This window comes from Rutilus rutilus, assembly GCF_951802725.1.
Source record: "Rutilus rutilus genome assembly, chromosome: 24".
Classification (NCBI taxonomy): domain Eukaryota; kingdom Metazoa; phylum Chordata; class Actinopteri; order Cypriniformes; family Leuciscidae; genus Rutilus; species Rutilus rutilus.
The window spans coordinates 9,630,243-9,657,085 of NC_140228.1; the positions used below are offsets into that span (position 1 = coordinate 9,630,243).

General features: G+C 37.7%; 1 protein-coding gene across 4 annotated transcripts in view; it reads right to left on the reverse strand.

Moving 5' to 3' along the window:
- abca4a (ATP-binding cassette, sub-family A (ABC1), member 4a) overlaps window positions 1-26,843 on the reverse strand; it is a 36,955-nt gene that overhangs the window by 9,605 nt on the left and 507 nt on the right. For 2 of the 4 annotated variants that reach the window (XM_084399613.1, XM_084399612.1), the window contains exons 2-32: window positions 26,681-26,792; window positions 26,330-26,423; window positions 25,887-26,028; window positions 25,663-25,802; window positions 24,735-24,862; window positions 20,966-21,163; window positions 19,073-19,162; window positions 17,516-17,756; window positions 17,275-17,414; window positions 15,524-15,640; window positions 14,962-15,159; window positions 10,863-11,068; window positions 10,435-10,611; window positions 9,303-9,525; window positions 7,563-7,784; window positions 7,259-7,463; window positions 7,099-7,179; window positions 6,796-7,029; window positions 4,616-4,793; window positions 4,392-4,523; window positions 4,147-4,286; window positions 3,890-4,027; window positions 2,872-3,062; window positions 2,693-2,798; window positions 2,403-2,608; window positions 1,967-2,021; window positions 1,754-1,837; window positions 769-944; window positions 467-591; window positions 284-382; window positions 20-209 (exon numbers count right to left, since the gene is read on the reverse strand). In XM_084399613.1, the coding sequence (XP_084255739.1) occupies window positions 20-209; window positions 284-382; window positions 467-591; window positions 769-944; window positions 1,754-1,837; window positions 1,967-2,021; window positions 2,403-2,608; window positions 2,693-2,798; window positions 2,872-3,062; window positions 3,890-4,027; window positions 4,147-4,286; window positions 4,392-4,523; window positions 4,616-4,793; window positions 6,796-7,029; window positions 7,099-7,179; window positions 7,259-7,463; window positions 7,563-7,784; window positions 9,303-9,525; window positions 10,435-10,611; window positions 10,863-11,068; window positions 14,962-15,159; window positions 15,524-15,640; window positions 17,275-17,414; window positions 17,516-17,756; window positions 19,073-19,162; window positions 20,966-21,163; window positions 24,735-24,862; window positions 25,663-25,802; window positions 25,887-26,028; window positions 26,330-26,423; window positions 26,681-26,746 (4,722 nt within the window). In that variant the 5' untranslated portion in view covers window positions 26,747-26,792. The remainder of the gene's footprint in view (window positions 1-19; window positions 210-283; window positions 383-466; window positions 592-768; window positions 945-1,753; window positions 1,838-1,966; window positions 2,022-2,402; window positions 2,609-2,692; window positions 2,799-2,871; window positions 3,063-3,889; window positions 4,028-4,146; window positions 4,287-4,391; window positions 4,524-4,615; window positions 4,794-6,795; window positions 7,030-7,098; window positions 7,180-7,258; window positions 7,464-7,562; window positions 7,785-9,302; window positions 9,526-10,434; window positions 10,612-10,862; window positions 11,069-14,961; window positions 15,160-15,523; window positions 15,641-17,274; window positions 17,415-17,515; window positions 17,757-19,072; window positions 19,163-20,965; window positions 21,164-24,734; window positions 24,863-25,662; window positions 25,803-25,886; window positions 26,029-26,329; window positions 26,424-26,680; window positions 26,793-26,843) is intronic. The other 2 variants (XM_084399615.1, XM_084399614.1) reach the window with 1 other exon arrangement.

Sequence of the window (26,843 nt, forward strand, 5' to 3'; positions counted from 1 at the left end):
CTATAGTCGAGAGACAGACCTGGGGAGGAGGAAGACCCCCAGCACCTTCTGGACACACAGGTAACATGGTGAGCGTTTTGGGCGTGCTGCACTGGCAGCTGGGAGACGGACTGATGTCTGTCCACTCAGGGTTATCCAGCATCTCAATGAGCGCCGGGTTCACCAGGGGCATCTCCCACTCTGTGGTTATGTTATTACATGGATAGTCTCTGTGGGAAACATGAATGGTCACAGTAAGTAGGACAAAATCCTCTGGATATTCATTCATATCATGTACACGTACTGTAGAGGTTCATCCACCATACAGCGAGTGCCAAATCCAGGTCTGTTTAGAAGAACCTCGCCAAAATACCTCATATCTGGGCTTTGCATCTCTTCATTACTGGAAACAGACATTAAAAACGCTGTTTTTAACTTCTCAGGTAACTTTACATTGGATAAATGAACTGTTCTATCGTAAGTGTACCTGAAGAAGGTGAACTGTCGGCCGTACATCCATGGGCTTAGAGTAAGACTGGGATATTCTCCGAATGGAGGAACAATCAGCGTGAACATCAGAGAAACCAGGACAAAACTGGCGGGCAAAACAATCTGAGGAAGAGAATATAAACACTGTAAAAGAAAAGTTGCTGCCTTAAATTTATACTGTAAGTACAATCAACTTATATGTATAAATTACATTTAACTGAATCTTATATAACTTATTTATGGACTTCATCACTGTCGTTACAAAGCTAAATGTTTACAAAGCAATGATGCTATTCTGACCTGGGCAAGGAAGTCTTTTCCAGAGCGTGTGGAGTGATGGAACCTCTTAATGAGAAGAGCGAAAAACTGCTTTAGGACCAGAAAGATTCCCTTCACCTGTGGGGATCCTCTGCACTCTTTGCTGGTCGAACCTCCAGAGGTTGACTGACCATTAGCATACGCCGACCTGTCTGCATCTGCACAAAAGATTAAACGCTGTCAAAAGGAAATCTAAGACACAGTTATTTATATAGTTTTTGGTCAACTAATACGGGTTTTCCAAAGGCTGATGCAGATATCTAGAGAACAGCATATAGACAAAATGTAATTAAAAAAAATTAACATTATATTATTGAACAAATGAACAACACATTATTATTATAGGTTGTACAAAGGAAGATGATGGCTCAATAAATAAAATAAAATAAAATAAAATAAAATAAAATAAAATAAAATAAAATAAAATAAAATAAAATAAAATAAAATAAAATAAAATAAAATAAAATAAAATAAAAACAAGGATTGGCTTATACAGACTCTCAAAAAGCTCAAATATCCTTTGATGATTTTTCATAATAAGCCTGGCTGATATTTTGCTCTATAACTAATTTTTAACTATAAAAAATAACTATATCTACAACTATAAAAAGCGAGCTTAACCCTTTGATGTATCCATTTTTAGATAACAATATAATTAAATATATTTTATATTAATATTTGAGAGTTACACATCTGTCCAATAGATGATGTCATCATATATCATTCAATGAATTCTATCAAATAAAATATATAAGCATTAATAAGTCATTAAGAATGAAGAATTATTAGAGTCAAAAGAAATCACTCCATGCGTCAAAGAGTTAACCTGCACCACTTGCACTATTAGCATATTGTTTAGCGGCATGTCTCTGTTGTGTCCATTTAACTCTGTGTTGTTTTAGCAAGGCAGCTTTAGCTGAAGTAATGATGAAGCATTATAAGCCTGAGAGACTAAGTTAGTCGTCACCTTCTTCTATATTCACTTTGACTGCGGTGTCTCTATAAAGACTCGCAAGAGATCTCTGTTGCAGAACTCTGATGTCTCTGATGTCTAAGGGGTTCAACCACAAATATAGACATCACTATCACAATATACAAGACTCACAAGCACCAAACTGACACATATGCACAGTATCTGTACAGCTGAGAATGAATGAGAGATAGTACACTGAAATCTTACCACATGCAGTGTTGATGTGTGCAGCCTCTCCATCAGTTGTGACTTTCAGAAATATCTACAGGACACAAGAGACAAAACCAGATTTTTACAGGCTGTGCAAAGGAGGATGATGGATTTTAAAAAGTTGATCCCTTACTGCAAAATAAAATAAAATAAAATATATATGAAAAATATTAACACAATGATCAACTCATAATTGTTTCAGGTTGTACAAAGGGAGATGATGGTTCAAAATAATAATAAAAAAATAAAAATAATAATAATAAATAATAATAATAAATAAAAAAAATATATATATATATATATATATATATATATATATATATATCCTAATGGCAAACTGTTGTATTTATAACTGATTACGTTTTTTTATTTTATGTTCTCGATGATCTCAAATACAAATGATAGTAAATGAGCCTGTTTGTGCTTGACAGACCTCCTCCAATGAAGTGTCAGACACTCCAAAGCTGCTGAGCCCCATGTCTGCCAGCGTCTCCTCCAGCTCTCTGAACAGGCTGGCGTAAGAACGATGTTTGAAGCCCCGGCTGGGCAGCAGGAAGGTCAGCTCCTGCCCTATGACCTCTATCAATTTGGCCTCTGGGACGTGATGGTGGACGAGGGCCGTTATTTTCTCTATGTCCCCTGAGAGAGCGAGATTATACATCCTAAATTATGATCCTTACAGTTTGATTTCATTGATCTGATATAAACATATGAACTCTTTACCTTCCATCTGTCTTTCTGACACTCTGGGCTGCTCTACGGTGCTGTCCTTAAATTTGGTACAGAGTGAGCACTTACAGGAGCAGTCCTCAGTACAGTCACACTGACCCTGTAAGAACCACAACAACCATGAGAGTCTAGCTGCTTTATCCACTCTCTGTAATAGATGGTAAAAGTCTCACCTCTTTACTGACATGGGACGGCTGCTCTTTAATGCGCCGCACCAGAGTGAGGTAGAAGCCAGCGCCCAGACAGTTCTTCAGGAAGAGAGGAGAGCCACAGCAGTGCAGACGACCCTGAGAGATGATGGCCACACGGTCACTCAGCAGGTCAGCTTCGTCCATGTGGTGTGTGGACAAGATCACTGTACGACCTGAATAACACACCGATACACACACTTTTACACCCAGATGTTAGATTTTGCTCAATTTTACAATAGATTGATTAGAAATAAATAAATAAATAAACTATTTTTACATCTTGATGGATGGCTAGATGGATATCATATTTTTTATATAAAATATATAAAAAATAAAATATGGATGGGAATCAAATGTAGAAAATAAAAAAGAAATAAAAAAATATATAATAACATTTACATTTATTAATAATTAAATCATAAAAACATATGAAAAAAATATATTAAATATATAATAATACAATTTATTTGATGTACATATAGAATGATGAAAGGATGGATGGAAATTCTATATAAAATATTCAAAAGAGATTAAAAAAATATCTAAAATAATAATATTAATAATAAAAAAATAATAATTTTTACACATCGTAATGGATGGATGGATGGATTATATTTATTTATTATGTAATATTTTCTATATAAAACAAAAATATGAATTATATAACATAAAATAATAAAAAAGTATGAATTATAAAATACATATGAAAAAAATATATATATATTAATACAATTAATTAGACAGAAATAAAGTTGGATGGAGGGATGGACGGATATTCTATATAAAATATAAAACAATGTTATATATATAAAATAATAATATTAATAATAATAAAATGTATTATGGCTGGATGGATGCATTTATTATCCAATATCATAGATCAAACTTATTGGAGAAACGAACACTTGAACATACGTCTGTGTGATAAGAACTACGTAAAATGACATTAGAAAAAACTGTATTTGAAGTGTAATTGTATTTTTTAGTTTGGCTCATATACCAGCACGGTATTTCAGCAGAAGGTCCCAGATAGAGCGCCTAGAATAGGGGTCCACTCCTGATGTAGGTTCATCCAGAAACACCACTTTAGCACCGCCGACAAAAGCCATGGCAACGGAAAGCTTCCTCTGCATACCACCTACATAGGAAGACAACATCCTCTTTTTATTCCTCAGTTCAGTCTTACAGTGTTACAGAACAGAATTGAGTTCGTTCTGCAGAGGAAGGGATTGTTAAAAAAGGTATTTATGATCTAACCTGACAGGTTTTGTGCCTCCTCATTCCTCTTGTGAGGGAGACCGAGATCTTCCAGCATGTTTTCCACCTCTAGCTGGGCTTCGGGCAACGGCCTACCCTTCAGTAGAGAGTAAAACAAGATGTGCTCTGCTACTGTCATACTGTAGAAGAGAAAGAGATCAGAACAAATCAGAATTCTGACAGATTTTATATTAGCAGGTGAATCAACATCCTTCCAATGGAAACCACATGAGGGGTTTACGAACTGGTGAAAGATGATGTTATGTTGGGGGCACATTCCCAGAGATTTACGAATGGCATCCATGTCTGTTCGGATATCTTTCCCATAAATATAGGCCGTGCCAGAGGTGGGAGGGAACATGCCGGTGAGAATAGACCTGTGGGAGAGAGGAGAGGAGAAGAGAAGACTTCCATGTTTGATATTCCCATAGATAAACAAAGATCCATTTCACTGGTTTTGGATACGCACATGGTGGTGGTTTTTCCTGCACCGTTGTGTCCAAGGAAAGCAGTGATCTGACCCTCGTAGAAGGTGATACTCAGACCGTCCACAGCGGGTCTAGAGCCGCCGCTGAACACCTTATACAGGTTCTCCACACACACTCCAACCACCAAACCGGACGGTTCGGGCTCGAAAAAGTGCCTCCCTGGAGATAAGAGATTGGAAGGTGATTAAGATATTACATGTTTATTATACAGAAACACTTCAGATCCTTATAAAATACAATTATGTGGTGTGTAAAGGGACATAATTGTGTATAGATATTACAAATTTTTGCTTAAAAGTTCTTAAAGTTACTTAGACTTATTCTGATCTTTAGGGTCAAATATTAATTTATAATATAGTTTAATTATATGTGCGAAAACAGTATATATATATATATAAAATGGGCATGAAACCAGGAAGTAACTTTTATTTTGTTTGAAACCATGGCTACCATGATAAACTTTTTGTTAGGAAAAGGTGTATATACACCTTGATCCGTGAGACGAAAGGAATGTCATTGTCACGATGAAATAAACATATCTAACAACTCTAATATACATTAACCGGCATTAAGACAAACACAGAAACCAGCATTCCAACCTGCCAGCCAAGCAAACAGACGCAAGGCCACCGGGTTCCCACAAAGGGCACGGACAGAGATGTGTTTGTGCATCGTGTGCGATTATACTAGTGTACATGCGTGCGCACACATGCCTGGCGCCACCTTATACAGTGCGCTTGAACTTAAGACAGAGCGCTGGCAAGTGCTGATGGATAAAGCCAGCGAAGCTAAGACTGCAGTAATTACTCCCATGGGGCTCCATCAGTTCAAAGCCAAAAAAAACCTGCTGGATGCCTGCGCTCTAGTCAAGCAGATAAGCCTGGTTAGGTCTTTGAATACATCTGATGGGATCTTTTCCAGGAGTAAGAAAAGAAACACCACCTTCCTGTTTGTTGTAATAGGTTCTTTCACAAAATACTGTAGAGAATGAAAGGTTTCCCCTGATAGATAATAAAGCCCACTGGAACCACAAATGTATCTGTCAGAATTTACAGGTAAAATAATTAGTAATTCAGCAGTTCCATGCGGATACAAACTGCATCAACCAACCTAGCCTGGCTAAACTGGGGCAAGGTGCATAAACAGCACTAATATTAAAGGAACACTCCACCGTTTTTTAAAATAGGGCTTATTCACCTTCTTTCCTACATTTAGATAGGTGGGCAAATGCATTTTTGTCTCAGTGCATGCATTGTTTTAGTTTGACAGGGTCGGCGCTAGCTTAGCTTAGCATAATGAATGGAATCCTTTGTTGCCAGCTAGCATGTCCTGAGTAAAAGTGATATAAAAAAGATATCACGCCCAAGTAGCAGTGCTTCGCCTGTGCTTCCCCCTAATATAGTCCTTAATATATAAGTCAATATATGCCTAGGAAATCGCCTAGTGTTAATCTGCATCGCTATTTGTACTTGTTTTGAATACGCAGTGGAGTGGAGTGGAGTGGAGTGTTCCTTTAAGACTTTCGCTGTGTCTGAAATTGCATACATTTGAATTTGAACTTACTTTTATGTATGAATATGGGTAGTTTGAATGAAAATTGGACGTACTACATCCGCCATGTTGTTACTGTCATGTGATCGACCAGCATCAGTTGTTTTGCTTCACTGTGATTCATAAATCGTTCTCTTGTGGCCTCACGGGATAGTAAAGTGTTCATCGAGTGTGCACTTCAGTATCTCACCGGAAGTACTTTTCGCCAACTGTTTTTCAAATACTATGTATTCGGACATACTACTCTTTTGGCGTACTGTTTTTCGCATGCTAAATAGTAGGGAATTATGCGATTTCGGACGCAGTGTGTGTTAAGAACTAGTCAGCCCAACTAGCAGCTACTTTTCAGGTTCACATTCACAGCAATCTACTTTTTTCTGTAACTTACAGTACATTAAAAAAAAGTTTCGACCAGTCCAAAAGAAAATAATTAGATGACTAAATTGTATGACTAGTCTGCAACCAGCCACTGATGTTCAGCTAGTTTACCTGGTCAGGTCATATGTATTAACTGACTAAAACGTCTCCAAACCTGGTAAACTAGACCTGAGGCACCAGATAAGACCAGCAAACCACCTTAGACTGGTTTAAGCTGTTTTTTCTCCCACACCTGATGAGTCTGTGCTCATGCTGTGATTGGTCGTCTCCTCTTCATCAGGGCTCTTTGGTTCTTTCTCTAGTTTATCCCGTATATCTCCATGTTTGCAGGAGCCTGGCTGCACCGGAAGTTTTTCGGGTGCTGTGTGGTTCTCGGCCTGGTCATCATTGGGGTTCTTGGTCTGGTCATTAGTGTTGTTCACCAGATTATCAAAAGCAGGTTTCTCCACTGCTGACTTTCCAGGAACTGTGTAAAAGATTACGTGTTCATAAAAAGCTGAGGAAACCACGTATAATAAGCTATAAAGACACTCACCTTGTTTTAGAGGCTCAGGTCGGTTCAACCAATAAGAAGGCTGGATTGGAAAGTAAAAAGGCCGACCAATACCATACTGCCCTGATGATATACACAAGATTTGTCACTTATAATCCTCTGATAGGCTTTTTATTATCAAACCAACCTGAATATATTTTACCTGGGAAGACATTATCGAGGTACCATGCGAGAATGCCATAAAGGACCGTATCTAATGCCATCATGATAATCGAGGTGAGAAAGGAGAACTCGTCCCCCTCCAGAAGGCTGGTCTGGATGTTATCCCACTGCAGGCCGAGACCCTGCTCCTCGTAACGGGACAGGTACTCCGTCCCAAAGCCGAACGCCACCTGGGACATCAGACTCTGACACACAATATAACAATCTTAGAATCAGAACATCACATTTAAGTTGCTTTTCCGTTCCGAATTTGTTCCGTTCAGTAGTTTTATCATGCAACATACCGCCATGATTTTTATATCCTTGGTAATGCGGTCCTGCCAGGCGAAGCAAACTATATGAGGCAGGTAAAGAGTGAAGTAAATGATTCCACTGCAGGCTGCCGCCAAGTTCGCCTTGTTGAAAAACACGCTCATGAGGAAGCACTGCATGATGGTTGCCGTGGTGAAAGTGAGCAGGAATAGGAAGAGAATGATGGGATTGCTATAGTTCAGCACTTTTCCTCCCTGTGAGAAAACAAAGATGGGCTTTTATATTCTTTACAACATACATTTGGTTGTACAATACCGCTCAAAAGTTTTAGGGTCGGTAAGATTTTGTTATGTTTTGAAAGCTCTCTACACTCACCAAGGCTGCATTTTTTTTTTTTTTTACCAACAATATAGTAAAAACTAGCATGGGTTTCCCCATGCTGCCTTGTGCGCAGCGCAATTTTACTCACGCTGCTAGGCAGCCTGGACACCATGGACCAGATTTTCCCCTCAAAAAGGGAACCAATCACAGAACGGGGGGGGGGGCAGCAAGACGATGACGACGTCTATGCGACACACCGAAGCAGTTTGTTTATATCTATGGATCCAACATGGCATCAGACGCGAAGTTACCTTTCGATGCAGCCTTAGATAGTGTTCTAAGTAGTTTAGAACGCAATTTCGTCTTCTTCCTCGTCGAATTTCTGTCGCTCTACATACGTCATCTGGTATAATTGAAACGATTGGCTATGAGCTACTTACAGGCGCATTTGATAGACATTCGTAGCGCCCAATAAACGGCTCTGGGCATTCGTAAACCACGCCTCAAATACGAGAAAATGAACATGTGGTTCCCAGACCACGTCTCAATGAGAAAGAGGTCTGACGTTAGCCAGGCTAAGTAAAAACAGTAATATTGTGGAATGTTATTACAATTTAAAATAAGAGTTTTCATATATTTAAAGTGTAATTTATTCTTGTGATGGCAAAGCTGAATTTTCAGCATCATTACTCCAGTCTTCAGTGTCACATGATCCTAATATGCTGATTTGATGCTCAAGAAGCATTTCACATTATTATCAATTGAAAATAGTAAAAAAAATTGTGGTCCGTGATACTTTTTTCCCCCAGGATTGTTTTGATGAATAGAAAGTTTAAAAAAAAAGTATTTATTTAAAATAGTAATCTTTTGTAATACTACAAATGTTTTTACTATCACTTTTTATCAATTTATTGTTTCCTCGCTGAATAAAAATATAAATTTATTCCTATATATATATATATATATATATATATATATATATATAGGAATAAATTTATATTTTTATTCATATATATATATATATATATATATATATATATATACACACATATATATATATATATATATATATATATATATATATATATATATATATATAGGCTACACACACACATATTTTTTTAAACTAGTCTAAATAGTACATATTCAAATGTATCTTATGATGGTAGCCACAAGATGTCAGTAAAAAGATTAAATCTGAAAACAGAAAAAACTAACTTGTGAATTTTGCTCACACTTTAGTTGAAAGCAACCTAAATAAAAATAATATTTTACAGGGACAGCACCCTTTTTTGAAAGTCATGGATCACCTTTGGGAAATGGAACCAACAACCTTGGTTCTGACCAGATCTTTAACCACTATTCTACTGAAGAAAAAGAAAACACTGGTTTACTGGTCTTAGCTGGCCTTGCTTGCTGATATCAGGAGTGTTTTGGACACTATCTCTCACCATGATAATAAGAGTAAGCAGGGCTGTGCTGGACGCCATCATGAAGAATGTGTCGATGAACCATGTGCACCAGAGCACACGGTTAGTGACGCCCATGGCCTTCAGAGTCTCTTTCAACCTCATCTCCTTCTCCAGCACGATGCTCTTCACCGTCATAGAGACAGAGTAGACCCAGGCCAATACCATGAAGATCGGAAAGCAGCGGTTCAGAGTCAGCATGAAGCTGTGTGTCGTCAATGAGAAGAAGAAGATAGATTATTGATCGGAGGAGAAGACTGACGATATGCAACAATATTAAAGTAAGCCGTTAATCAATTTTATGTTACGGATTATAATCGATAAATTGGATACTTAATTAAAATGTAACTATTTTGTCTAAATAAGTTTAAAAAAATAACACTGTACATAACTGCATATGTTTTTGCTGAGTATCATATTTGATACACCAGGCTTTAATGGCTCATATTGTATGATATAGGAGATTATGCTCAAGGAGGAAACATTTTATTCAGAGGCCCAAAGTGAGCAAAAATATTGTGCAGTTAAAGTAAGATGAAATTCTGATAGCCTGTAATGTAAATCATTGAGATCTTTATAACAGTATAGCAGACTACTTACATAAAATGCATATAAATATCAGGCGTCACTATATCTTTCAACAATATGTCTTAGTAAGATGATATTTAAATGCTTAGTTTTATGATCAAAGCTCTGTAGTTTTTATTGTGGGGGGTCAAAACATATAATGCAATGCAATATAATAATGATTGAGAGATGTACAGATAAATGTTGTATCATATTCACTTTAACATGATTTTTCTAAATAATTATGTATGGATAACCAAGTACACCTTCAGTCCAGTAACTTCGTATAACAATATAAATATAGCAAAAATACACGTATACCACGACCTGAAGGGAATTTTTTTGATACAATAGGCTTTATGGATTCATGTTTTTAAAGCGAGTGTTACATGACGCAAAGGTAATCTAAATGTGAAAATGACCATTCACAATTAAATATCCAATAAACAAAATAAAATATGATCAATTACATTTCTAATATTAGCAGATAGAAATAGGTCTAGAAATATCATGCATAAATGTTCAAAATACTGAGTGTGATACTCACAGGTCATCCACATAGCAGGGATAGGGCATCTGCTGCAGGTAGACTCCTAACGGCCATTCCTTCCCAGTGTGGCTCTTTATTATCCCATGTTCTGTCATGTCCTGCAAGTATGCAAATCCTCCCCATATATAACGCAGATCATCCATTGGATCAGCCCTTGGCCCTGGATCCCAGTATCTGATTATAGAATAAATGCAAAGAAAATCAAGATTTGAGGAATGATTGGGGCAGTACTCTTAAAGTACTCTTATCTACCCCTAAAATCTGCATTTTAGTAGTAATATGTACCCTTTAAGGTACTACTTTCAACTTTTACGGGTAAATAAGGCACAAAATTGTCTGTTTAAGGGTGCTACCCCAGTGACAAGCTGTTGTACCCTTAAAGGTACAGTATTTGCATGTTTTTTTTCGAGAGTGTACAGACAGACCTGTCTTTGATCTTGTTGGTGCGCTCTACGACATCAATGTCCATACGGATTTTGAATTTGACATGAGGGGGCACCTTGGTGGTCCAGGAGTACATGTCAACAAATACCAGCCCTGCCCAGAACTTGCTCTCCCCTAGAAGGTCCAGCGCTCGATGGGTCAGCTGGTCCTCATCAGAAATGCCGGAGAACTTGTCCAGGACAAGACACTGTAAATAGATGGGGAGTATCTAAGTATATCATTTCACCTCATTTCTACTTTATCATATCATAGGTATACGTATGCTGAAACGTGTAATATATAGTGCCAGTCAAAAGTTTAAAAACATTACTATTTTTAATGTTTTTAAAAGAAGTCTGTTATGCTCATCAAGCTTGCATTTATTTGATAAAAAAAAAATAAATAAAAAATAAACTGTAATATTGTGAAATATTATTACAATTTAAAATAATTGTTTTCTATTTTAATATACTTTCAAATCTAATTTATTTCTGTGATGCAAAGCTGAATTTTTATCAGCCCTTAATCCAGTCTTCAGTGTCACATGATCCTTATAAAGAACCAAAATAAAGAAAAAAGTAAGTAGCATATTACATATATATATATATACATATACACACATACATACATACATACATACATACATATATATATATACACACATACATACATACACACATACATACACACATACACACATACATACATACACACATACATACATATATATATGTACTCAGACCATACACCGCACACTGCAACAAGTCGGTTTGCATGGCCGTCGTCCCAGAAGGAAGCCTCTTCTGAAGCTGGCTCGTAAGAAAGCCCGCAAACAGTTTGAGGATGAATTACTGGGCATGAATTACTGGAACCATGTCCTGTGGTCTGATGAGACTAAGATAAACTTGTTTGGCTCAGATGGTGTCCAGCATGTGTGGCAACGCCCTGCTAAAGGAGTACCAAGAACATTGTGTCTTGCCTACAGTCAAGCATGGTGGTGGTAGTATCATTGTCTGGGGCTGCATGAGTGCTGCTGGTACTGGGGAGCTGAGCTTCATTGAGGAAACATGGATTCCAACACATACTGTGACATTCTGAAGCAGAACATGATGCCCTCCCTTCAGAAACTGGGCTGAACGGCATGATAACGACCCCAAACACACCGCCAAGATGACGACCAAGTGAGTAGGCCTACTCACTTTTGTTGCCAGCTATTTTGACAATAATGGCTGTAGGTTGAGTTATTTTCAGAGGACAGTAAATATATACTGCTAAACAAGCAACACATTGACTACTCTAAAATATATCCAAGTTTCCTTGTCCCTTGAGAAGATATACTAAAATGGTTGCTTAAATGTAAGGGGTGTATACTCACTTTGTGTATGAGTATAAATATATATATATATATATATATATATACATACTACTTACTATTTTCTAAATATAAAATAGTATATTATATTTAATATATTGTGCCGTAACAATATATTAAAAAGAAATTATGTAAATAATGTAAAATTTCAAATTTTAATGTCAAATTAAAGACATTTTTAAATTAATGTGATGCCATTGAATGCCGGACTGTCAAACTGAATCAGATCAAGTCGTTCCACTGTATTAGAATGTTTGTCTGTATCAGAATTCAAAAAGTATCCAAAAAGACTCATTCAATGAGTCTTCAGTTTAATTGAATTGTTTGCTGATTTGTTTTCAGCTTGGCATAAGATTGTGGGAGTCTATTAGAGATCTTGGAGACATTGTTCTCCATGTGGCCGGTATGCACTGCAGTAAACTGGCCTGCGCTTTCTCTTTGTGTAGGTCGAGTAGACTGACAGCTGTATCGAATCGGACTCATTCGTTGGGTTTGTCTGTCACTCCTCAAGTGTTGCTAGCTAAGACAGACAAAAACTAAAAGACACATGGTTTAGATAGCAGAGGTCTTGCTCTCGCTGGCACAGGCTGCTTTAAGCGCACCCTGTTTTGTATTGAAGGCATTCAGCATTGAACTCTACCACTAAAGAGCTCTTCCACACTGGCAAACTCTCAGTGAGAAATCAAACGGTTTTCTTTGTTCTGCTTGACATCAGAGGCAGAGCCGGCTGAGAGTGACCACTTGGTTTTCACCCTCCTGCTTCTGAGCAGATCTGGGTCTCTTTATCTATGCTGAAATTCTAAATGACGAGTGAAGTTAGAAATTCTAGCTTATCACCAATAAAAGAACTAACAGTGTTATAAAAAAGATATTTTGAATTTCAAAGGCTGTGTTTTTAAAAAGGAATACGACCATACTGCCGACTGTTGTATACTGCATAGCATACTATTCATTCCATTCAAAATTCACTTTTAACTGATAAAGACACTTTTTAAATACATTTTTACAAAATATTTCTATTTTAAATAAATGCTGTTCAAGATGTAATCAAAATTAAATATGATAATTTAAGAAGAAAGAAAGGTTATGGATAATGAAAATGACTATTGTAACAAAAAATTGTTTAAAAATTATTATCACTTATTATTGGTTGTTTTAACCGCATTTAATATGATGGTGGTGCATCTTGATATTAGTATTACATCCTGATATAAATAGCTATGTTAGGCATAATAACAAATTGTTAGCTAATTTTGATTATACACTCACCTAAAGGATTATTAGGAACACCATACTAATATTGTGTTTGACCCCCTTTCGCCTTCAGAACTGCCTTAATTCTACGTGGCATTGATTCAACAAGGTGCTGAAAGCATTCTTTAGAAATGTTGGCCCATATTGATAGGATAGCATCTTGCAGTTGATGGAGATTTGTGGGATGCACATCCAGGGCACGAAGCTCCCGTTCCACCACATCCCAAAGATGCTCTATTGGGTTGAGATCTGGTGACTGTGGGGGCCATTTTAGTACAGTGAACTCATTGTCATGTTCAAGAAACCAATTTGAAATGATTCGAGCTTTGTGACATGGTGCATTATCCTGCTGGAAGTAGCCATCAGAGGATGGGTACATGGTGGTCATAAAGGGATGGACATGGTCAGAAACAATGCTCAGGTAGGCCGTGGCATTTAAACGATGCCCAATTGGCACTAAGGGGCCTAAAGTGTGCCAAGAAAACATCCCCCACACCATTACACCACCACCACCAGCCTGCACAGTGGTAACAAGGCATGATGGATCCATGTTCTCATTCTGTTTACGCCAAATTCTGACTCTACCATCTGAATGTCTCAACAGAAATCGAGACTCATCAGACCAGGCAACATTTTTCCAGTCTTCAACTGTCCAATTTTGGTGAGCTCGTGCAAATTGTAGCCTCTTTTTCCTATTTGTAGTGGAGATGAGTGGTACCCGGTGGGGTCTTCTGCTGTTGTAGCCCATCCGCCTTAAGGTTGTGCGTGTTGTGGCTTCACAAATGCTTTGCTGCATACCTCGGTTGTAACGAGTGGTTATTTCAGTCAAAGTTGCTCTTCTATCAGCTTGAATCAGTCGGCCCATTCTCCTCTGACCTCTAGCATCAACAAGGCATTTTCGCCTACAGGACTGCCGCATACTGGATGTTTTTCCCTTTTCACACCATTCTTTGTAAACCCTAGAAATGGTTGTGCGTGAAAATCCCAGAAACTGAGCAGATTGTGAAATACTCAGACCGGCCCGTCTGGCACCAACAACCATGCCACGCTCAAAATTGCTTAAATCACCTTTCTTTCCCATTCTGACATTCAGTTTGGAGTTCAGGAGATTGTCTTGACCAGGACCACACCCCTAAATGCATTGAAGCAACTGCCATGTGATTGGTTGATTAGATAATTGCATTAATGAGAAATTGAACAGGCGTTCCTAATAATCCTTTAGGTGAGTGTATATATATACTGTATATGCAAAATAGAATGCAGTATGCAACATTTCAAAAACCTTTTTGCATTTTAGATCCAGTTTTGCAAAAATAAATAAAAACTAGTTCATCATACTGAAAATGGAAGGTCAGTGGATTGTGGGACACAGAACTCAACTCCACTCAGCAGTATAGCACATTTTTCATTTCATTGTTCACCACACGAGTAGTATGATTAGTATGAGTAGTATTCTTGTTGCTAGTATTTGATACCTCTCCGTATCTGTTTACGAGGCGAATAACTTGGTCAGTCAGGTTAAAGATGTTTCGCCAGTCAAAGTTAGGCATGTCCTGGGCTCGATCCTCCTCGTGACCGTTGTGCAGGAAGTTGAGGATGTGTTGGCCAGTAAACGGAGTATCCTGGAGGCCTTTGTTGATATAATCCATCACTGTGGGGTTTCTAATGGAGTCCTGAGATATAAGGCACAATAATATTATGGAACTGAAAACTTGCATGAAATATGGTTGCCATGATTTTGCCAAGTAAGACATCCTGGAACGATATTCCTATAGAGGTGATAGGCGAATAAGATTGGTGTAGAAGCCCCTAACCCATTATTGTTGTAAGCCTAAACTTAACATCAACTCTAAACCTATCTCTTAAATCTGATTGGTTTATTGGAAAGCAACAAGGATGTTAATCCAGGAAAACGTTCTAATTGGTAAAATCACGTTCACACTTGAAATACTGTGCTAAAAATGAAAGGATCTCTCATGTATTGGTGTAAGAATGTCTAAGAATGTTTTCAAAGAATGTTTAAGAAACAGAGCTTACCCGAAGCATGTTCATCTGTATTCCATCCTGAAAGAAGCTCCACACCTGTGGGCCCACCTCCTCCCAGGCCCGACCCATGTTCCTAAGTCTTTCTAACTCCTCAAAGGTAGTGTTTGCCTGGGTAAACACACACAAACACACAAACTTACAAAGGTTAGATGCATTCAAATAAAAGTAAGCAAGCACAAATTAAATAATCAGTTTGTTTAGCATTCAATGGCACAGTCACAAAGACAGGACAATTACTCAAGTGGTGGCAACTGGTCGTCTGCTTAGCGTTTGACCACAGAATGACTGAATTCCCACCAGGAGCAGTATACACAGTCCCACTGAAAGCCCTACTGCATAAACAGAGAAACTGAAGCTTTCTAAAGCTGATCTGATGGGACCAAAGCCATGGCCCATTGCCCAGGGCAAGCATGTCCCCACCTAAGCCTGTCCTGCAACGGAGCTCTCTCCAGGGGCAAACCTTACCTCCCTCCTTCACTCAAATTCTTTGTTTTTTTTGCTTCCACATTTCCAATTTGAGAGGCACCAAGGAAAGATTCACAAAGAGCTGCATTTACACAAATGAACTAGTTCAATAGTTTACATACCCTTGAATCTTAACACTGTGTTGTTATAACCAAGATGGTTTGTTTTCATGTTCTGTGATGTTGTCCATGAGACCCTTGTTTGTCCTGAGCAGTTAAACTCAAACTAAAGTTCAGAACGATCCTCCAGGTCCTGCACATTCTTCGGTTTTGACTACATGTCATATTAGTCATTAGGTATTAGTAGTCTTTTTGGTTAATATCTAGTAACACTATTTTGATGGTCCCACAACCGACATTCAACTGACTATAAGTAACTTTGCAAGTACATGTCAACTTATTCTACTAACCCCAACCCTAACCTAACAGTCAGTTAATACTCTAATAAGAGTTAGTTCACAAGTAGTTGCAAAGTTAGTAGAATGTCTAAAGTGGACTTTCAAAATAAAGTGTAACCTTACATGTTTCCCAGAAGACAGTTACTCTGTTCAGTTGGACAAGTAGTCGTTTTTATGCATTTGCCAGTCTATTAGACTTTCAGATGCCAGATGTATAAAAACAACACTGTAAAAAAATATTTTCATGATTTGTTATCACAACTTTTAACCTTTTGTCAAATCAACTTAGATAATTAATGTGGTTCAGATAACATAATATTTTGAGTTTCTATTTATTGAACCAATCTCTTTGTTGTATTAACTAAATTTTTTTATTTCAATTAACTCAAAATGTTATGGCAACCATGGAAACTTAGTTTTTTAAGTTAAACCAACAATATTTTTTTACAGTGAACCTATTTGAAGCAACTTACATGTCATTTAAGGTATATTTTATCAGTTGCTAATACCATTCTTGACTTTTTGAGGTACAGGAATGCTAAGGGTATGCTATACGTGGAAAGAGAGGAAACTCATTTACAAAGCACCCATGCCGAAAAAACCTGCAGTCCTGCTTACATAAGAATCTGAGGGAGCAAAAGCCAGTCAGCTGGTCATATGTCCAGAAGTGTTCCTAAAACACACGTAGCCTCTATGGGAAGCCGTCTGTCCTGCCCATCAGTCAGCCCATCATTTCCCCTCTGGCTTAACCCACTGACATGTCTGCAGCAATGTGGTGATTTATCTGACAGGCCCGGAGCAAGATTAGCTGGTGCATTAATACACTCATCTACTGTTGTTCCAGGTGTGTGTACAGTCAAAGAAGAGCTGTTTCTCTTACATTTTTAATGATCTGTCTGACAGCAGGGGAATCAGGAGCATACAGAATTTTGCCCATCAGGAAAGGCTTGACTGAACTCCACACAATCCTTGTGACCGGATTGGACTCCAAATCCTTCATGAGGTCATTACAGAACGGAGCTGAAAGAGATATGGAGTTATGAGAAACACGAGAACATTCTCTTCTCCTCTTTTCCTCTTCATCAGTCTAAACTAAAGTCTGTGTAAAGTACAGTACTCACTGGCCGTGTGATCGTAGTTGTACTTCCCCTCTCCCCTTGTGCTGTTGATGCCCAAAAAGGCTTTGTAGTTGTTATCCTCGTACCAGTTGAAGGAGGTGACCCTGGAGAAGGCCCCTTCAGTGTAGCCACAGAACAAGCTGGAGGTGGCGGCCATGAGTTGGCTGAAAGATGGCGTCTCATGGGACTGAAGCAATAGAGAGAGCACTTGCAGGAGGTCTTTAGAGCTAGTTCTGTCAAACAGCTGTTGAAAAAGGGGTATAGGAGTCATTTTTCAAAATCAAAATGAATCTGCACTTTTTAATTTAGCTAAAAAACAAAAAAACAATCAATGTTTTTAGAATACAATGGCTCCAAAAATGTATTCAGACAGTTAAGTCACATTTAATGTATGAATGTCATTGCGTTACTTATAATATGTTTTATATTCTATATTTCTGTTTTAAAGCACAAGCTCACTTTTCAACCAAAACGTTTCATAAAAACGTTAGGCACAAAATTGGACAGTAACAATTTGGATACTTTCTGGTTGTCTAACTTAGAACATGGAGAACATTTCATTTCATTTCAGTTGGTTCATTTTTGTATTTAATGCAATATAATTCATATTCCGTATGTGTGACTTCAATGTCCAGATTGGGGATCCTGTGGATTTAACTACTTCCAACTTACAGAACAATAATAAATAATTAATTGTACTAAAATATTTCTGATGAGGTTTGTGCCGAAATCACCATAATCTGCACATCTTTCAACGAAGTAAGGAGTAAGAATTTCATATCTGTCATGGAGTCAGAAGGCAAACCAAATCTTTTGGCACCAAACTAAAATCCCTCTGGGTGGGAAAGTCCATTATCCTCTAAACTCAAACACATCAAAGCCTACAGACACAGGACAGATAATCTGAGCCTCTGGGGTCCACAGTACTACGGCAGGTGAAGAGAGAGAAAAAACAGCGTCTAGAGGATGTCAGATAACAGCAGTCCATTGATTCATACAAACTCCTTCAAACAAAAGCCAGCAAGTTCTGTAAAACACATTTGTTTCCTCACAAGCTAATAAAAAGGGATATTTTTGGAACAATTGAGACAGTAAATTCCTGGATTTTCTCATTACGTTGTTCTTGGTACATCTGCCCAGTGGTATAGAGAACATGATGAAAAAGGAATTCGGGAAAATTAGTAATTGGCGTCAGGATCCCTGTTAGCCGGGCAACAGACAAAAGAGCAGCCCCACCGGGACAGGAAGTCCCTGACTTGTAGAGCTGCAGGCACACTGACACACTTTAACCAGCAGACATTGACGTATAACATCCGTGCTGCGTTTCCCCCTTTTCAGCAGGGTATAAAAGCCCTCAACTGTCAACTAACCACATGTGAACCTCAACCTTATTTATAATGAATCTGACTGAGCAGTGGCTGAAATTAGCTTTCCGCACACACACCAATGATATCTCCATATCCGTATGCTTGCGCAAAAAGTCACGCAGAGGAAATCGTGATTTCCTGATCGCTAAAAATACAGTTGAACTTTTGTAGGGCCCGGAGGTCCATTACGCACCGCTCTCAGCTTCTCAGACACGGCAGGCAGAAGTCGGGCCCAGAAGTGAAGGTCCAGTCCATTGGAGTAGTTATCAAGAACTAGAGGAAGCTGGGAATGAGAGAAGAGAAGGAAATGAGACCATCAAGTTAGATAGATGTACAGTGCATTCCATACATTAACAGTTCATGGGACAGATTTACTAAACAGGGCAAATTAGCATGAGAACGCAATACCAAAAAAGCGTAAATGAGAGTGGAAAGTTATGTGCTTGATCTACTGACGAGACGACGTGCAAATTAAAGAACACAGACACAGCCGGATCATTTCCATAATGACCAACGCAATCTACCAAGAGCAGCGCAAATTAGAGTCTGGCACAAATGTGACACAAAAAGTAAGTGAATACAAGCAAGTAAAAAAAAATAAAAAAAATCAGTCAGTTATTTTAGAATCATTGACATACTATTATAGTTTTTGTTAATTTTTTTTATTAGATTACATTTTTTTATTTTATATATTTTCAAGTAATTTGTTGTATTTTTGTCATTTTTATTTTTAATGTCTGTGTCTATATAGTTTTTTATTAAGTTTTAGTTTTTAGTTTATTTAGTTCTAATTATTTAGTTCTTCAACTTGCCTTGGCAACTACCTGAAATTAATTATATTTTCATTTAATTTTTATTTTAAGTACTGAAAATGTTTTTATGGTTTCAGTTTTTAGTAATAATTAAGAATAACAACACTGGTTTCAGTTACATTTATGTATAAAATATATGTATAAAATGAAATTAACATTTTAAACAGTGTCCAAATTATTTTAGCTGAAGTAGCAAAGCAGGGTTTGGGAAATGCGTGTACAGCTCACATCCTGTCTACCGAGATGTAACACTTCCAGAAACAATCTTTCTTCTACAGAATCCAAGCTACTTTACAATGGACCAGGAGGGACCAAGTTCAGGAAATGCCATGTGTGTGTGTCACAGGAGCAACCTCAAATATGAGACATCCTTCCTATCAGCCTCTCAATCTATCTCTAATGCTAAAAGTGACTTATAACATGTTCATATGGATCCAGCCATCAGTGTTTGCATATGACTGACAATTAGAGTCATTATACTTGCAGTGTTCAAGTGTAACGTGATGCTAACAACACATGAGTGGCTTTGGATAAAAGTGTCTAGCAAATTAATAAACATTAATGTGTTTATGTATCTGTTCAGAGGGGGACGCTTGGATAAAATAGTCTTTAGTAAAGTCTATCAGTATTATTATTTAAAGCCCTCATAGCGTTTAGTCCAGCAGAGGTGTGTTGACTGTAATCTAATTAGTGAAATAGGCCAAGTCGGTTCCCTTCACTAACACTGATCGGGTGACTCAGGCTAACGCCCCGCTGTCCTCTCCCCACGCTCATTTAGAAACCATAAACTACCAAGAACAACCGGGAAGGGTGTGTGGGGTTACTAACTCTACAAAAATGTAAGAGCTATCATCAAACAGGAAGTACAAAAACATGCACTTGCTGTTACTATAATCAATCATTAATCTTCCTTTGTTCAGTTTCACTTACAAATGTCAAATTTAACAAATTTAACTGTCAGGAACGTTAAAAACATTCCTTAAAATATCTTCTTTTGTATTCCACAGAAGAACAAACAGGTTTGGAATGACAAGGGTAAGCAAATGATGACAGAATTAAAATTTTGGGGTGGACTATCGCTTTAAGCTGGTCTTTTTGGTGTATACTACATTCTGAACCATAATTATTTGTTGCTTCCACTCAAAACATGAGCTGATTTGACTTCCCTCATAGTTGGCATAGCTATCTGTGTCAGCACTTCCTCTACACCCAAACCCATTTCCAACATTTACAGATGATATTAGTGATTTTATTGAGTGTATGAGTAGACTGACCAAGCGGAAAAGTTTGAAGAAGTCGAGGTTAGCATAGAATTTGTCCTCAATGGTCTGAAGACGCTGCGGTGTGAGAACGCACATGGCATTGCGCACAGTATACAGGCCCCAACGGCTCGGGAAAATTAGGAAACGCTCAAGAAGAGTCTGACTGCAGGCGATGTCCTTCAGATGGAGATCAGGAACTCCATATGCAAACTGAGAGAGACAGACAGTGAAAAACAGAATGAAAAGATTAGGAATTGAGGGCAGTTAATGCTATGTTAGTCTGAGCTGGACTTAAACATTCAGCAGTAGTAAAATGTTGCTGGAAATAGATAAAAATAGATAGTTAGAGTAATCTCTAAAACTATCTGTCATGTAGGCCTATCTGTCTGTGACTGAAATAGAACATATCAAAACCGCAACATAACAAATCAGTTTTGTTGCAGCAATGTTTTAGTAGTGTTGTTTTAGCATAACACTGAAAAAGAGACATAAATGCAATTTTTTTTAGCATCAACTATTTTTTTTTTGTTAGATTGAGATTTTTACTAGCTAAACTTGCTATGCTAACGATCTGCACCCACTATAAAGACATATTAGCATTAGCATTATATGTGACAAGAATACATACAGTTTCTATGAAAAAAAAAACTGGTTTATTTATCATTTTAATACATTTTTAATGAATGCTTTGAGTACACACAGATCACTCATATAGGCCAACGGTATGTTATCTAGCTAATGCTATCTAAATTAGCACAATTCACAGTACTGATCAATGTATGATGACAGAAAACAAAATGGTAAACATTTGAAAGACATAAAAATGCATGAGCAACAAAAGACCCCATGTGTTTTACCATTAGGTTTGAAAATGCTAATTAGCTAATGTGCTAACGGTCCTCTCATAGTGTACAACATGCACAGGTTAAAAGTCAAAACAACATACACACATGCAGATAGTCAGCCAAACTCAACCTGTACTCAACCTTCATCAAACATCTATTAAGAAACACCCCATGGAATAGCATTTCAACTCAAGGAAGGGGCACAAAAGAGGATGGCAACAAAATTGGAGGAAATCATTTACATCCAAGACATCCTGGAACAGCTTTAACCATCGGCTTAAATCACAAGAAACACTTCTGAGGTGTTGTTGCCTGCTACCATTAGACAATACAACATCTGCTATTTATATAGAATGACATAATAGTACATGTATGTTTACATCATCCTTATGCTTTTAAATTATCTGTATGTGTGTAAAATATAGATATCACATATTTGATACTGTATGTGACATATTGTAAATAATGTGAATACAAATAAAATTATACTGTTCAAAAGTTTGGGAACAGGAGTTTTTTTTTATTATTAATGTTTTTATTTAAGATGCATTAAATTGAGCAATTGATCAGTAAATACATTTACAATATAGTGCTACAAAATATTTATTTCAAATAAATGCTGTCGATGCACTTTCTATTCATCAAAGAATCCTTAAAAAAAGTATCACAGTTTCCACAAAAATATTAAGCAGCGCAACCATCTCCTTCATACTTGTTTCCCTTCTTACTTTGAATTTGTTTTATGTCTGCAACTTTTATCATGAAACAAGCAGGGGCAAAAACAATGGTACAGTATCCACAGTATGTACAAGCAGCAGCTAACAACAATATTCAGACATTATACACAACTTCGCTGCATTGGAAATCGAATTCTTCCCAATATAGTATGCGAAAACCAGTACGCCAAAAGAGTAGTATGTCTGAATACATATATTCGAAAAACAGTAGGCGAATAATACCCGAATGACTTCGGCCGAGATTCTGAAGTGTGCATTTGATGGACACTTTACAATCCCATGAGGCTGTGGGAGAGGATTTATGAATGGAAGTGAAACAACGCAACTGACGCTGGTAGGTCACATGACAGAAACAAAATGGCGGATGTAGTACGTCCAAATTTCATTCATAATACCCATTTTCATACTGTATATTTTTTTAACGTTGACAAAGTAAATTCACATTCAAACGGAGTACATTCTCAGACAGTACTCGATTTTGTACGCTGCACTTGTGTGTCTTTGCCTCAACAATGGGCTACACACTTATAGATGCAAGCTATGGCTCAGAACCAGTGTGCAAAAAAACCCAACTGGAAAACCTCCAGCTTCATGCATCCACTCTAACCAGCTTCCTCTCTCTTTCTCTATTTCATTGGTAGCTAAAGACTTATCCAACCAGGACATTCCATCTTCTTCTGTACGCCCCTGCTGGCTGACTGGCAGCACCTCTGAGAAAGCCTTCAAAATGCCTTGCATTCCTCTCCCTTACATTTCCATATGAAAGTGACTCGGACCCTGATGTTCTTGTGTTCATGCAATCACTTCCTCTAGACCTGCTCTTCTCTTTGTCCACATCGCTGCCCTCAAGATCAAAGGAGACAGGGTCTCGTGCAAATCATCATCGGTGCTTTGTTCTCACTGGAAAATAAACCCACAAAGAATCTCGGGGCAGGGTAACATGGGGGCGAGGTTCAGCCAGAGACGTTCTGCCATAGGTTGGGGGTCTGATTACTCACAGGGCCCTGGGATGACAAATATATACATCACAAAAGGTCTGTACAGAGAGCTGAGAAACCCAAACATGCAGTCTGATGCTGAACAAACGGGCACTTGAGAACCGGCCAAGATTCTCTCAGTCTCAAACAGAGACATTCAAGTCCACCAACAAAGCAGCAGAGAAAGCAGATGAATTTTTGTCTCTGCGGCGAAATCAATCTGCGTATCATTCACGATTAAATTAGGCAATCACAAAAAAGGACGGTTCGGGTTAGTGACCTCTCTGAGTTTTGGAGGCTTCAAGCTGAACCCTTAGCTGTAATGTAAATAGATGCAATGATATTCTGGCAGTTACAGATTAAAATGACTATTTTCATATTGCAGGCAGTAAACGGATGATTTTTATCATCTTAATAAATGATTACTGTTTTGTGTAAAAAAAAAAAAAATAATAACTAAAAAAAAACTATAAAATGAACCGTTACTGTTATTACTAAAATATACTGCTACAAGTGTATTTAGGCATGAAAAATGGATATTTTTATTTTGAGATTTGCTAAAAGATTACATTAAACATTGTGTTTTTAAGATTAACTTTAAGGGAGTGTTAGATGACAGCAATGGTCACCAAAATGTAAAAAATAGGTGAAATGAGCATGCACATAAATAAAAACAAATATGGTATTAATATATCGTCCATTTCTAGAGCCAATTTCAATTATAATGGCCTAAATGTGAGTTTAACCTTAACCTTTTTATTCATTTTACATGCAAAGAGGCTAAGCAATCTTATTACATACTCCTCTGGAATATTTCATTCTAATGGATATTTATAAGTCTTAAAGGTACAGTAGTAAAAATAGTTTAATTGTAAGGTTTTTTTTGTCTTGTTTCCAGACAAAATTTCTAAAATCACTCAAACAAAATGTATTTACTTGATGGGCAATATAGCAAAGATTAAGACTTTTTTTAAGATTGTGTCTTTAATATAAATGTAAACAAGTAAAAAACTAAATTAATATTTTATTGTTTCTTCTCAAGTGAACTTATCTTCTTTTAAAATTTTACCTGAAAAAAAAAAAAAAAAAAAAAAACGAATTAAACCGCATACTGTATTTTGCAGTGTGGTGGGAAATGGACATATAAAATTATTCCAATTATTCCAATATTTATATTGGATATTTCTGGATCATATCATTTAAGCAGTCCAACACAGTTTACCTGTTCAGGTCGGATCTGTGAATGAACCAGCTGATGCACCACAGATTCTGTTAGAGGAACATCTCTGAGCAGGTATGAAGTGAGAGTTTCGTCATCCTTCAAAATGTCCTCCACTTTCACGCCTCGACCTGCACACGAAGTGAACAAAACGTGTGAGAACAGGATTCCAGAGTGAAGAATTTCAATAGGATGAAAGAATGTCGCACTTCAACATTTAAGAGATGCTCAGCTGGAAGGATTTCAGCAGCATGACAATCATTCTAATGAGATGAACAGATAGCTCTGGTATGCCAGGTATCCATGACCTGCTGAAATATGGCCAATATATCGCTGTGTTTATGCTTATTTTTGAAAGAAAGTGTGAAGAGGATGTGATAGAGGAGAGAGATTCCGGTGTGAATCAGTGCCAGGAACCTAGAGGAGCCAGAGACCATTTCACACGACACAAAAAACAAGTCATGAGCCTTTTTTCTCAAGGGCCACGAAGCTATTAGCACTTTGAACGCGAGCTGCTGCACGTAGGACTAAGCTTAAGACAGGTTCTTCTGCCAGGAACCAAAAGATCATTCATCCCTGCCCTCAGCATAATGCCCTGGACAATTATTCAGTCAATCACCAGAGAACAATCAATCACATTCCACTGAAGGCCATAGACATTTGTTTTTCAAGCGAGGACAGGCCAATTAGAGCTTTCAGCGAAGGAATGCCAGACTCAAACCCAGACAACTTCTATTTGTGTGTCCCGTCATGAGGTAAACAAATGGAAGTGCTTTCTCTAAAAATAATAGTATGGAAGGAGCATAAGCTTCTTAGCATTCCCCATGAAAGGACCTCTTCAAGGCAGATTGAGCATGTGATGTAATCTGAGAGAGCGGTGTAAACAGTGAAGGAATGGCTGGGAAGCCGAGGTGACGTGAGGTTTGCTGACCTGCGATCAGTTCAGGATTGGTTCGGAGAGTGTCCATGAAGTTGCTCATGGCCATGAGTTCTCGCCATAGCCGTCCCAACTGCAGGAACTCTGCATCTTCAAACAGCAGCTCCTGCGCGTCCATCCAAAACCGAGCCAGTCTGAACAGTGAGGGGTGCATGTGTATTAGAGCAACGGAGGACTAGATCATCTGCATCATTTGCACATGAAACATATCAACTCACATTGAGTTGTTGTAGTTGGATACCAGGCCTGGAGACTCTCCACGGGTCGAGTGCTGGAAACAGGGGTTGTTGGCGTTGCAGAAGATCCCTTGGATCCATGGAAGGATGCCAGTGGAGGGCATGGCTTTGTTTGGAAAATGACCTGTGGTGGAGCAAACTGGTCATTAATGCCAACAAATGAACATATGCATCACAAACATCAACCATTATCAGTGAGAACGGTTGCTTTTTGAATGTGACTAGAAATACTGTAATACAGAATAAAAAAATGAGAATTATTATTATTATGATAAAATAATATTATCTATTTTTTTACTGTAATATATATATATATATACACACAAAAATGGACAAAAATATTACTTTTTTATTTAAATAATAATAAAAAAAATTCTATGAAAATAAAATGTTTAAAAATGTATTTCATCTTCAACCATCCATACATTCATGTTGGCGGTAAAGAGGGTTCGCTCTTCTCAGCCAAACCAGTCCAATGAATAGCACCACAGGCCACATAATCTCCATAAAGAGCCGAGTCTGGGGTTAAAACACAAGAAAATTCATTAGAAAGGCTCAAGAAGAAATGCAGACAAAGAACATCTATCCTACAGATCCTACAGTAAATATACAAAACTTTTGAGCTGTATATATATTTGTCAGATGAAGTTGTTCAGGTCCTAGTTCAAATCTTAACCCATATTCATTGCATAATGTGACTGGAATTTCCTTTTGCTGAGTTAAATGTAGTAATTTCCAGCTTTCCTATGTGTATAGTGAAGGAACAAGCTGATCACCTTCTGCCTCTTTCGGATAGTCCAGTTTTTCCAGAGGAGCAGCCGCACTTGGCTGTTGGTTCCCATGACTGCGGCTCTTCACCCCAACAGGGGTCACGTACAGGTGACCTACCTGGACAAAACAACCAAAGAAAAGACACATTGTATCACCATCAGACATGTC